The following is a 13,887-nucleotide window of genomic DNA, read 5'->3' on the forward strand; positions in this document are numbered from 1 at the left end:
TAAGTCCCAAATTAGGTTAGGAGGAGCAGGTCGACTTCAGTCCAAGAAGTAAACAAGAATAAAGAACAAAAGAGAGCAAAAAGATAGCCTGAAAAGCTGCACATGAACAACCCTTACATTTGCTTCAAGCAAATCCCTCCATTGAATGACATCCACACATATGAATTGGAGAGATCTGCATGATGTTTGTGCTCTAAATAAAGCTAAAACCCACAACCACACCTAGTTTCTAACTACCCTTTCCTATTTAATTTGCCATGTTGTTTGCGGTTAATAAATCTCCGTCTCCCTCTCCTGGTTGCAGTGCTGATGTGCTCATCCAGCTCACCTTACCTTGTTATTTCTGCCCCCCTCATGTCCTGCTTCTTTGCTGTGTGCACCTTATACGAGATAGAAGACACTGCTTACACAATAACTCATTCAGAACTTTAAACATTCAGTTTCCAAGCATCACTGCTTCTTGCAGTGATTTTCACATGCAGGTCACAAACCTCGGTGAAGGAAAAGGTTGCATATCACCAGAAAGGTTAAAGCGTGAGCTCACGTGTCTTGCAGTTTGTTTACCAGGCCAGGTTTAACTCAGCACACTACTGCAAACATTCAGCTGCATTATATGATTATCAGTCATCTGTGGGCTGATCTGCTTATGCCTCTGTTGCTGTGACTGTAATCTGACACAGCTGCCACAGCCATTTACTCATCAGGTAAACTTATAAAGTATATAAAAAGCAGACTTTAAGGATGCTGCTCTGCAGGTGGTTAAAGTATCAAAAAGCAAATTTGAAACTCTATAATAATGTTTTGTTGTTGTTGTTTTTTTTTTAACAATTATTACTCTATTAACTCAAAGAAATATTTTTGTGTGCTTTCAGTGGCACAATTTTCCATTTAATCCAAGTCAAAGGCAGATATCACTGTAGTATAAAAATGTCCCAGGTTAAAGTAAACATTTATTTTTTTTTTTTAATCAGTCACTGACATCCCTTTGTCTCTACCCCAGCATTCAGGGTTCCTCTCAGCCAGGCTCAACAGTCCAGGAGCAGGACAAGGAAAGCCAGGAGCACCAGAAACCAGCTCAGGCTTCCACTGCAGAGGTGGAGGTAAATGGCCAGGAAGGTGTCCCAGAGGAGCCAGACCTTTCCACGCTCAGTTTGTCTGAGAAAATGGCCCTGTTCAACCGCCTCGCCCATTCTACAGGCAAGACTGGTGAGGGGACTCGAGGGGACACCCGCCAGCGCAGAGCTAATGCTCGTTTTCAGACTCAACCTATCACCCAGGGAGAGGTGAAGAAGGTACAATAATTTCACCTTTTGCAATGTCAATATACAAAGATCCCTAACGACCACTACTACTTCTTCTACTTTTCTTCTAACATATATGAGCAAAGCTCTGTGCAATACATATGTTATAATTAGATTTGTTTTATTCAAAACTGACGTGGGATTAGACATAAAATAAGGCACAAAAATTGGTAGAAGTATATAGAAAAGAGACTGAAAGAAATAACATGAAAGACTGCAATGCTCAACAAAAAGTGCAAAGAAAGCAGAGAAAATTGGCTGAAAACAAACAAAGGGAACAATTACAACTAACAACAATGAAATTGTGTAAGTAGTGATAAAATGAATTGAATGATATTCTTGTTTATCACAAAAGCTCTAGAGTAAAAGCAAATTTCTGCAGGAGGTTAACAATTTTCTGATGTGCAGACAAAAGTGTAATTTAATTAGAATGAACAATAGATCATCTAGAGTTTCTTTGCTGTAAGATTTGTGAAAAACCTGCAAACATTTTACTTTTAGGTTACTTCCAGTGACTGCAGTGAGCACCACGAACAGTTTGCCTCAGTGCTTTAGCGACAGCTGACGTGGTTCTCTGTGCAGAGGGATGACTTTTACATAGCACAAAAAAGGTCACAGAGTTTATTTTGCACTTGTGTTTTTTTAAACTTTACTAGCCTCCATATGTCACAAATGACTAGAAGTCCACAAATGGGAGGCCTGACACAATTTTCATTTATCACATTAATGTTGTTGTTTCCAGAGCTACCCTGAATTTTATAATACTGTATATATTAGTAAGGGTGAAAAATGAAAACGTTCCTACCCGGCATCCTCTGACAAAGATAACCTGACATCACGCTGAGATATTTTATAAAAGGTCGACTTTATCTCCACCATGTTCTCAGCAGTGAGTCATAGTCAATACCTGGTTTCCACACAGGAAGATGAGCTGGCAGTAACCTCTGCGGTGTGCAATGGTGACTTAGAGACCAGTCAGGAGGAACATGTAAGACCCCTGCTGCATTTGTGGAGCTTATGATTGGTTGCATTGAAAAATCCCGCCAGGACTGATCTGATCAGGTCCTGCTAGAAGCCAGTGTTTGTGTCTAGTGGCTTTTGGTGTCGGTTAAAAATGAATTTTATTTTGCCTCAATGTTAGATGTGTGTACTCTTTGCAAAACAGCATGTAATTAAAAGTTCCGGTTGAGTTTTTTTGTTATCTGTGGCTATGTTTTTTAATGGTTGCTGCTTCTGGGACATGCTTGTTCCCTGCATAACAAGCATGGGATATTCAAATGCAAGCAAATACAGCTCTTTAGTTTGTTTAGTCCTGAAGTAACTTCTGTTGCAAAAGAAATGCTTACCTGTGGATTTAGTATGTGGATAGATGTGATACTGAATGTGTACAAAATTTGGTGAGACCTTGAATTGCAAACAAAATCAGTGTGTTGTAGTGGTGTGGAGCTTTAGCATGTTATTGATGACTGGTTATTTCCGTAAATGTATAAGCTACCTGTGCTGGAGCACCTTGAGGAAGAGACATAAACTACACAATGTAGGAGATAACATCAATACAGCTTTGATGCACTTTTCTGGCTTTTAAAGTTTAATTCCTAACCACAGATGACATATTAAAGATAAACTGCATAGTGTAGTGCTTTACACTTTGGCCTAACAAGCGAAAGAGCCTCAGGTTGTTCCCAGCAGGAGACAAAAACTCTTGGCTGTTGTGTCAGGAAGTCATCGGGAAAGTGTGTACTTGCGGTTGGCTGTCTTTTATATACAGTGTGTGTTTCTAACTAATCCTTTGACTGACTCTTGTTTGAAAGATTCAAATCAAGTGTCAAATTTTAAATCCAGCTTTATTTTTTAGCTCATCATGCTCCAGTACTTTAAAGTATTAGGGTGTCTGTATTCATTAACTTCTTGTTGCTCAAGAATTTCAGGTGCATTTTAATTCAATTCAATTTTATTTATACAACTCCAAATCACAACAATGGTTGAGGTGCTTTAAATTGTGAGGTAAAGACCCTACACTGCACTGATCACTCCATGATGCCACACTGGTTAACAAAAATGGAAGTATGAACCTAATTAAAAGGAAATTACTGAGCTGTGTTTAAGTATGACGACGTGGCTAAGATGTATATTATCAGGTAATTGTGTGAATGACAGCTACTGCTGTGGCTTCAGTTGTGCTGTGATTGCTGCTTTCCTTCCTCTCAACAGTCCACATGTTTCTTCCCTACCTTTTGGCCTCTTTGCCATCCCTTCGTCTGTCTGTTCACCATCACATCCACATAGGCCTACGTTCTGCAACCTCTCCCTCCATTGAGTTCTAATTTGTCTGCTTTAATTGTATTCACGTCCTCCGCCCTTCATATCGATCCCTTCACCTCTTCTGTTGTTCTGTCTTTTGTGTCCCGACTTTCTCACACGACTCCTGCTGTTCTTGCAGCTGAAAAATAGCGGCGAGATCAAACTGGAGCCCCTGTCAGCCTCCCTGGTTCGATCGGTGGCAGCTGTCACCTCCCAGGCCTCCATCGCCATGGTAACCAAGGCGTCAGGCAGCATTGCCGGTGATGATGATGGTCTCCGTTTAGAGAAGTCCACTGCCGTCACCTACATCCCTGCCCAACAACAGGCTTCCAGTAGCAACAGCATTCACCAGGAGAGGGCGCCGAAGTACTTCTCCATGACCCAGAGTGGGGACCCAGGCCACCCAGAGTCTGAGCTCAACTCCTCCCCTCATCCCTTCCCTGAGAGCCAGGAGAAATTTGGGGCCCCTCCTGCTCCCACCTCCTCAACTGATCACAGGCAGGAGGAGGAGAGCCGGAGAGCACCGAAAGAGGAGGAGGTGAGGCAAAGACAGCAGGGAGGAGCCAGAGAAGCCGGCCAAGGCAGCAGCATTAAGGGTAAGCGGCACTCCCCCGACAGGGACAGAGACGACAGGCAGCAGCATCCCCGGCTTCAGCACTTTGCCGAGCCCTCTTTGTGGGGGGGCGAGTCAGAGTCTCTGCCCAGCTGGAGAGCCGCAGACGGAGACTCCCACGAGAACAGAGACAGAGCAGAGGGAGGAGGACGAGGAAAAGGAGGCTACCTGAGGGAGGCTGCAGCAGCGCACAGTTCCTCCACACATGAGCAGGAGAGAGGCAGTGGCCCGGTCTCAGGTAGGAAGCTTCTCTGTTGATTATAACATAAAGAGATGGAGATAATTGGGGTGATGGGTGGGTGGGTGGGGGCAGGGGGTGGGGGGATTGAGAGAAGGATGGACAAAGATATAAAAATAGAAGGGGCAAAAAGAAAAGACAAAATGGAAATGACAAAAAGACAGAAGGAGAAATGTCTGGGGAAGGGGCTGCTCTCATTATCCTCATTGTCTCATGCAGCATGCTCCCACGCATGATTGGTTTTTGCCGGCTGCACACACACTTGTCCCAGCTGGGGGTGTTTGATTTGGCTGATACAGAAAGAGAGAGGGAGAGGCGTCTGAGACTGCATCTAATTAGCATATTTTTCCATGAATTTACCTCGTGGCTTCTTTGTCTGGAAAGAGGAAGCCCTTTCCTAACATGCTGTTGATCAGCTAAGATTTTTATATAGAACTGTCTCTCCTCACTGCTGTGGCCTCTACAGGGGCTGTCATCCCTTTTGCACCACATTACGCCTGTGGCTTAGCTGTGCACATGCTACAGTAAAATAGGCCTGACCTGTTTTTATGTACTAATGCACAGAGTGTCCAGGGGTGGTCCTTTCCCATGCATGCACACAAACAGTACATGCAGAGATGAAAGCCCTCATTGAGAGAGTGCAGAGCAATTGTTGGACACTTAAATAAAGCAGGTAGAGGACAAGAGGGACACAATGGAAGGCTTGTCTGCAGGCTATAGCCTTATTTACTTCTGCATGAGTAAATCTTCACTATAGTAAGATCCTTTATACGAGCTTATCATGATTCACTGGGGAAATACCACAACATGCCTAAAAGCCTTAATAAGACACATGTTAAGCCTACTGTGTAGTTGTCCTTCTGACTGTGGCCAGAGTTTTTCACCATACTGTGAGGTATCTCCACAGTATATTTAATACACATTAAGTGGGGATAGTCTGGGATTCCTCCCTGCAGGAAATCCTGATCATCTCACACTTTACTTTCTATGCAGCATTTTTATTTTCTGTATCAGTATAGTGGACATTTTTTAAAAGAAACAGAAAACTGCACTGTAATGCAGCGAGGCTCTCTGGTATTCTGTGCTGCTTTCAAAAATATTTCCAGTGTAATATTATTCCTGCTATCCCTGCTGAGTCAACATACATATAGATTTACTTTGCTGCCCTCCTAACTTTGCCTCGCTCCAGAGAGTGTAATGAACTAACAGTGTCATATCAGGCTTTTCTGTTTTTGTTTGCCCAAAGGGCCATTTGTCACCTGCTCACATTAATAATTACGTTTCTTTTAATAGCTCAGATACCCATGTTCAAAACTTTGTGCACACTTTATAGTATGTCAAGTATATCTGTGCTTTCAGGTGATTCAGAGGATATTCGTGTGCATCTCAGATATGTTTCTGAGGGTGAAAACACAGGCAGGCAGAAAGATAAGATAGCACACTAGCAACAAAACATATTCAAAAAGTTGCTCAAAGCTTCTTCTTCTTACATATAACTTGCAGAGTAACAAGTTAACAAAAGCATTTTTCATTGGTGGGAAAAATGTTTTTGCTCAAAATATTGAGGTGAACGTGTCTTCTAACGTCTGCAACTATGTGACTCGAACTTAAATCCGACAAAATCGTTTCCCTGTGTGCATGCATGCATTTCACGGAGTTGGTGCACAAACAGATATATGGTAACCTCATCTTCGTGTTTAGTAACACATGAATCCATTTCCAGATAATTATCGGAGTATTTACACTGTGATTGTTTGCAAAAAAGGGTTCTTTCAAAAAAATGCTTCAGGAACGTTTTGATATATTCAAATTTATAAGAGACAAACAAAATTATAATCAGTTCAGTGAAAAGAACAATGTGGTCATTTCCAATAAACCCAGCGCTAAAATATCAGATGGAGCTTCCCTAAATTCATCAGCCAACAAACAAAAAGTGAAAGGTAGATTTTAAAGAGCCTTTAAACTAATGCTACACCCACACAGTGCGTTTTAAAAGTTGACTTTGACTTTTCTGTTAGTTTAATTTAGTTTTACCTTTTAGGGCTCCTGCATCCATGCTAATATGTTTTTACTTCAAAACACTGCTAACATCTACACTGTTTCACCGCATTAACACCAATTAAGGTGGGACTATTGAAAATACTGCTGAACCAGATGTAGTTTGAAAAGTCTTAGTTCAAGATATAGACTGTATATAAAAGTTGAACATAGAAATGCTTTAATTCTTGCCTTTGGTTGGAAAAAGAAATCTGAGAACGTAGAAGTCTGAAAAGATGAAAGGTGTAATGTTGTATTTCAGGCTGTTGAAAAGATTTGAATTTTACCCAGTTCCCAAACAGATCCATGTTCACTCCCACTCAGCAATTTTCTGTTGAAAAGAGTTACTAAAAACTTCTAAATGGTAACCATTGTATATATAAAGTATAAAAAAATTTGCATGCCATTTATTGTAAAACCAAAAATTGTTTGCACGGACAGGGATGAAGTGGTAAACAGTGTCATCTCACAGCAAGCTCATCTGAGGAATTTCCAGAGGTATCATATCCTCTCAGATTTTAAACAAGTGTAATCACAGTGGGACATATTTTCCATATTTTCACATCTGGAAAAGTTATCTTTTTAATATTTTTTCAACAGGTTTTGATGGAAGGCCTGTGGCACATAATCTTTTATGTAAATATCTGTAATTTTGATCAGTTAATATTAGGGATGGGTACCGGTGTCCGGTGCCATGATGGCACCGGTTCTGACATAAACGGTAGTAACCAGACCGAAAAGCAGCGCACATTTCGGTGCTTTATTTCGGTGCTTTTTTTTCCTGAGCTGTGATACACTTTTAGCCAATCATTTTACGTTTCCGAGGATAGTAGGCGGGGCCAGGTACGTACGTTCTGTTAGAGCAGAGCCACAGATTAAAAATGCCCAAGGCGAAGCGGTCAAAATTCTGGCTGTACTTCATAGCAAAATATGCAAACTCAGCAGCCTGCAACAAGTGCTTTAAGCTGATACTGTGATACTGTCAAAGGAGGTAACACCAAGAATCCGATTAAACAGCTGGCGACGCATAGCGTTTTTTTTTAAAGCCCAGAAATGCGCCGTATTTGATAGCTTGCTGCGAGACCTCACACCGTGCACGTCGGGTGGGTTGCCAGTTATCGGACCCGGAGCAACATCCCCCAAAAACCCGAAGAATAGAGTCCTGGCCCCTAGCTCTGCCAGTGTAGCAGAAATGATGAGGATGATGATGGCAGCAGTAGCAGCCGTTCTTCTCTGCATGAGTAGCTTCATGTTGTTCGTGTGTAATTTACGTTGCGTACGCTAACCACGTTATTACATTAATGCATGTAAGGTGAACTAGCAAACATCATCATAGCTACATGCGGCTGTCCTCTTGTTTGATGGCAGATGCTCCCTTCACCCTGGCCAAAAAGGCTAAAATGACCAAAGAAAAAGTGGGAAACAGCTAAACATGAGAGGTTTTGGACAAAGTTTGTGTTTTTTCCATTGTTTAAGCACTGCTTCCAGCCAAGAGTGATGCCATATATGCCACATAGCTGCAGAAAAGGCACACATTGTTATCTTTTTACAAAAAAAAACAGCTGAACATGAGAGGTTTTTGGACCAATTTTGTGTTCTCCGTTCTTTAAGCACCGGTTCGAGCACCGTTTAAGCACCGGCACCGTTTCAAAAGTACCGATTTGGCACCGGTATCGGATAAAACCTAAACGATACCCATCCCTAGTTAATATACACTATTGCATTCTATTTTTCTCCCAGATGTGCCGGATCATCACGCGTCACTGAGGCCACTGATAGCTAAAGTGTCATCCAGGACTGTGTCTCACGTTTCAAGCAGCCAACAGCAGCAGAAGACCGTCATTCAGCCTCCCCAGACCCTCCCTAAACCTTTCACACAGCAGTCTCCTCCAAACCAACCCAAACCTCCGTCATACATCGAGCCCCAGCCGTACTCCCAGGCCCCACCAACATATCCCAAGCCTTTCAATCACTCGCCACAAACCCAGCCCAAACCTCAGGGATTCGTCCAACCTCTCCCTAAGCCTTACCAGCAGACAGCACCGCAGCCTCAGCTCAAACCCCAGGTGCCTCCTCAGACCCCCCCCAAACCTCAGTCCTTGCCCCAGGCGCTCATCAAGTCCCAGTCCCTGCCCCTGGAACACATCGAGGACTTGGGCAGACACAGTGATCATTCTGGGGACCTGCTGTCCCCCACAGAGTCCGGAGACCAGCTGTCTGACGGCATGTCCAGCAAACAGATGTCCATAAAGGAGAGGTGAGTGACAGCTGAAGGTTTCATCTAGTGCAGATTTACTTATAGATTTATTTATTTGTTGTAGATGTAAAAGCAGAGGGGGGAAAAAGATGTAGAGGATATGATTAAAATGTCCAAAACAACACCCAAAAGCAAATTAGTACTCAATTCCAAAATTACGATTTGTGGTCTCTGGAAGGTGCTGCTCCTCATAACGACAAAACTCTATGGTGGTAATCCCTCAGAGCGCTTATTTGGGCAGCTGTTTTGGAGATAAAAAACATGCTCAGGTTTGAGAAACAATATCTGGTATAAAATGCGAAGTCTATTGCTGCCGTGTTTGTTGTTATGCCTCATTATGTCTAGTGAAATTGGTTCAGTAACCATACAAAACCATTTTTTCACATAAATTAAATAAGTGCAGTGTAACCAAAAGACCTGAAACTAATTTTTTTCTGAATATAAATACCTTCAAAGGCTTTGCTGCCAAACATGGAATACAAACAATGGCACGCATGACCGTGACTGGGATCCTTTAGGTGAATGAAAATTCACAAAGAAAATAATTCTTTAAAGCTTGTAGCCTAGCAACACTGGCTAGGCTACAAAGTGGATTCACAAGTTCTGGATCCAATCAGAGTTCGGCTCTTTACAAGGTGTAAAATTAAATGCCAGCAAAGATCAGATTTTGATTCTTTTCTGCTGGCTGAGTCAAAAAAGCCAAAGCTTGCTAACATTGTAGTGTTGCACCTGATAAGACTGTGTGTCAGCTTACTATCACCTCAAGAATATATCAAGGATAAAAGATCTGATGTCTCAACAGGACCTGGAAAAACTAGTCCATGCATTCATCTTTAGTAGGCTTGATTACTGTAACAGCATCTTTACAGGTCTACCTAAAAAATCAGTCAGACAACTACAGCTCATTCAGAACTCTGCTGCTCCAGTCCTCACTAAGACCAAAAAAGTGGACCACATCAGTCCAGCTCTGAGGTCCTTACACTGGCTGCCTGTCCGTCAGAGGATAGACTTTAAAGTTCTGATGCTGGCCTATAAAGCTCTGAATGGTTTAGGACCAAAATACATCAATGACCTCCTGACCCAGTATGAACCTTCCAGATCCCTCAGGTCATCTGGATCCGGTCTTTTATCAGTTCCCAGAGTCAGAACCAGACACGGAGAAGCTGCATTCAGCTTTTATGCTCCTTATATCTGGAACAAACTCCCAGAAAGCCTCAGATCAGCTGAAACACTCAGTTTATTTAAATCCAGGTTGAAGACTCACCTGTTCTCAGCTGCATTTGAATAAAGCACCAAATCCACACTTTAAGCTTAAATTTCAAAACTTACATTTAACTACTGATTTTATCTACTGTTCTGATTTTATCTGTTTTGATTTTATATACTGTTTTGTTTGTTTGTTTGTTTGTTTGTTTGTTAATTAGTTAGTTAGTTTATTTGCTTGTTTTAATCAATTTTAAATCATGCTTTTTATTTGTTCTTGTTTCTAATGTCTCTGTAAAGCACTTTGAATCACCTTGTTGTTGAATTGTGCTATACAAATAAACTTGCCTTGCCTTGCCTTGCCTTCACTGCCGTATATAGGTTTGTTTAACTCTTTCACATCCATGGAGGTGGGAGAGATTCATTATTAGCATCACTGTGTTTCACAGCTGGCAGAGAGCTGAGTGGACTGTTAGAGTCCCCTGAGAGTTTGCACATTCCTCCTAATGCCCTCATTTCTGCCCTGTCCAGACAAGGAGAGGAGATTATGACATACTTTCCTTTACCCCTCAGCCATTCGTTATCAGGGCTCCTCATGCAGTCTTTGGAGGCCTTTGTTACAGTTTTTCTCGATTGCTTAAACACATTTCTTGAAACTATGCCTTGTATTTTCAAAACAGTAAACACAAATCCATAACTTCTCACCCAATTTCCCAAACATCGTATTGTCAGGTCAAAATGAAGCTCTATACTCAAAACCATTTGCTCTTGCTGAAAAACCAAACTTTGACTACAGACATCACACACACGGCCTCAAAAACACATGCACGACAACATAGTCGTACACATTGGTGCAATAAATGTAAAACAGTATTCCCAAAACTGGCAAGTTATGTTGCTTGTGGTTCTTCCCCTCAAAAACCTTTTCACATGATGAACACAAAAGACGCAACCAATGTACATACAGTGGGACATTTTTATTCATGTACCATCCAGTACAATACGCACCAAAAACATTATTCCACCTCAGCATCCTGTCTTTGGTTTGAGTCAGGCCAGAGAATCTCATCGACATAACAAGCTATATTGGCCCTAGCTAGGCAGCGGGGGTAAAATCCTCTTGCATGCCTGATCCACCCCTGGCATGCATCTACTGATATGTCTAGGCAGGCGTCTTTCACGGCCTGGAGGAGGACATAAGGTGTTGTACACCTTCCACTGCCTTGCCGAAAATACCTCCTCTATCAGGTTTAGAAAGGGAGAGTATGCAGGCAGAAAGATGTTAGAAAACCTTGGGTTATTGGTAAACCAGTCATGAACCATAGCAGCGTGATGGAAGCTGACGTTATCCCAAACAACAACGTAGTGAGGCTGCTCTGGCTGTGCTGGTTACCTGCAGTCCCGCTGAAACATATGTTGTCTCAGACCATCAAGAAAAGCAAGGAGAAGCATAGTGTTATAGGGTCCTAGAATCAGATGGCGGTGGAGTATCCCTCGTTGGCTGATAGCTGCGCACATAGTGACATTCCTTCCACGCTTACCAGGGACATTTACAATAGCCCAATAACCAATTATGTTCCTCCACCTTCTCCACCTCCTCCTCCCTGGTGTCCTAGACCACCTTCTCCTACTGCTCCTGGACCTCTTCCTTTGCATGTCTTTGGATCCATTGTTTCAAACCTGAATGAGCTGACTTGGGCCCTTTTGTTTATCCATTAAAGTTTCTGATTGGTGTGTGATACATTTTGACTCATAGTGTTTCCACTTCGTTAACTATGTGCTATTTGAGCTAAAGCTGTGCTGATGTGAGTTAATTGACTGCTAGTGCTTTCTAAGTGACCACATGGTGTAAGCACTGACAAATGTAGGGATTTGTGTGTAGTTTTACAGTTCACCACATCTGACTCATGTGGTAAAGCAGGGGCATCGTGTTTATAGTTCAGGGAAATGGGTGTGCTTCTTGGAAAGTGGCATTAAAATTTGAAATTTGGGTTCACAAGATTGGTTATAGTTTTTAAGCAATCGAGAAAAACTGTGATAGTTGTGTTTGCAGCAAAAGGTCTCTGGTCTGGATTTTCTCCCTTGAAAGGATTTCTTTCCTATGATTTGAACTAAAAGCACAAATATGTAAAACATATTTATATATAAATTTGAAAAGCACCATTATCTCAATATTTTTATTTCCATGTATTTTTATATTGTCATTTTGTACACATATATGGATTTAGCCATCGTAAACGTGGAGGTTACCCATTGGCTTCTGGACTTTGGCCCTAAGAATTTTACAAGGCACTGTCCAATGACAGAACACAGATTTTTTTTAAAAATAAGTATAGGATATTAATTAAAAGCCTAATTTTTGCCTGTTAAAAGATTATCTCTTGTCTTATGTCAGAGTGGCACTGCTGAAGAAGAGTGGTGAGGAGGACTGGAGGAACAGGATCAATAAGAAACAGGAAGTGGTTAAAGTGGCATCCACTGAGCAGCCAGCTCAGCCATGGGAAACAGATCAGACCAGCCAGAAGAAGGTTAGTCTTTACTGTGTATACAGTATAACAACTGTGAAGCCTCACTGTGGTCACATTTAGAGTGAGTCATATTTGATTTGGCAAATTTAAACCTAAGCTAAAGAAGAAAGTACCAAACAAAATGTAGCTTTAAAAAAAAAAAAATTATAGTGAAAATTAAATCTCTCTTTCCAGTATCCAGCATTAAAATAAATTATCATTTATGCAGTTAACACTTTTGTGATTATATTTATTAATTTATTTGATTAAGTCAGACCCATTAACTAACTGTGCGGCTGACTTGCAGTTTTGTCGTGCTTCCCAGATACACTGGGCTGGTTCTTGCGCACTGTATGTAGAGAAACTGCACTAAAACCTGTCTCCTCGCATAAATGTTTGTGGTTTCTACATCGCTGTGAATAAAACTGTGTGTGCTCAAATATGACTGGCAGGTCATTCTCCACGGATTACATTTCCTGGAGATTTAAGTAAAGTGGGCACAGGTTTCTCGCTTGAGTTCCAACAGATTGTGGTTTAAAACAACATTTGTCTTAAATGTTTGCAGAAAATGTCATGACATGACCAATATAAATGAAACCAAATAATAGGAATAAATTTAATCCCCTGTTTCAGAAAAGTGTTATATCCGCTTTTCATTTAGCTTCAGGTATATTTTTACAGAGCCTTTGCTCTAACAGTTTTTGTTAAACATAGTAAACACCAGTGCCTCATTTCCCTCCCCATCTTTCATCGTTACCATGCCAGCTTCTGCCCCCCCTCTCTTTCAGTTAAGTGCTCCTTTTCATTTCATTCCCTTTAGCCCATCTGTTGTTTGAGCGCAGTGGTGTCCGACCAGCGTGGCATCCAGCCCTCAGACAGCAAACACTAAATCATACGCCTCGTTCTGCTTGTAGAATTAGCAGTCTGGGCTATTACAAATGAATTTTAACACAATCGGGGAAGCTTCAGGCTAAGTTTGACTTAAACCTCGAGAGGTAATACTTGAAAGCTTATCTGACAGAAAGAGTTATTTTGGGAATCTCTTATAAGTATTTATGCATCTCTGTTGGCTTAAACAGCAGCTAGAAAGACATTTATAAGCTCAAAGAAGTTCTAATTTTGGGATTTGGGACTAGGGCACTTTAAAGGACTCCTTTCCTGCAGCTCGTACACTCAAAATTAGTATTCTGTGAGTTGAAACCGCCTGCTTAAACGCTGGATGCTAATCCTTAAGGCGATCTCGCCCCTAAAACCCATTAGCAACAATAGCAGTAGCCCCCCCTCACTCTGACGTGTACTTCCCCTGTGTTTAACCCCTCAGGAGGAAGGGGTGGTTGTTCAGGACTCCTCTCTGTCTGTGTCTGAACAGCTGTGGGTAAGACCTGTTGGTTATTAGCTTGGCGTGGGATCTCTGTTTTCCTGTCACAGTT

General features: G+C 41.7%; 1 protein-coding gene across 8 annotated transcripts in view; it reads left to right on the forward strand.

Annotated features, from left to right (window-relative positions):
* svilb (supervillin b) overlaps positions 1-13,887 on the forward strand; it is a 55,493-nt gene that overhangs the window by 22,573 nt on the left and 19,033 nt on the right. For 5 of the 8 annotated variants that reach the window (XM_080907142.1, XM_080907144.1, XM_080907146.1 and 2 more), the window contains 6 exons: positions 1,001-1,292; positions 2,224-2,289; positions 3,742-4,453; positions 8,231-8,747; positions 12,346-12,478; positions 13,779-13,832. In XM_080907142.1, coding sequence (XP_080763268.1) covers positions 1,001-1,292; positions 2,224-2,289; positions 3,742-4,453; positions 8,231-8,747; positions 12,346-12,478; positions 13,779-13,832 — 1,774 coding nt within the window. The remainder of the gene's footprint in view (positions 1-1,000; positions 1,293-2,223; positions 2,290-3,741; positions 4,454-8,230; positions 8,748-12,345; positions 12,479-13,778; positions 13,833-13,887) is intronic. The other 3 variants (XM_080907143.1, XM_080907145.1, XM_080907148.1) reach the window with 1 other exon arrangement.

The sequence above is a fragment of the Rhamphochromis sp. 'chilingali' genome (genome assembly GCF_963969265.1).
Source record: "Rhamphochromis sp. 'chilingali' genome assembly, chromosome: 16".
NCBI lineage: Eukaryota > Metazoa > Chordata > Actinopteri > Cichliformes > Cichlidae > Rhamphochromis > Rhamphochromis sp. 'chilingali'.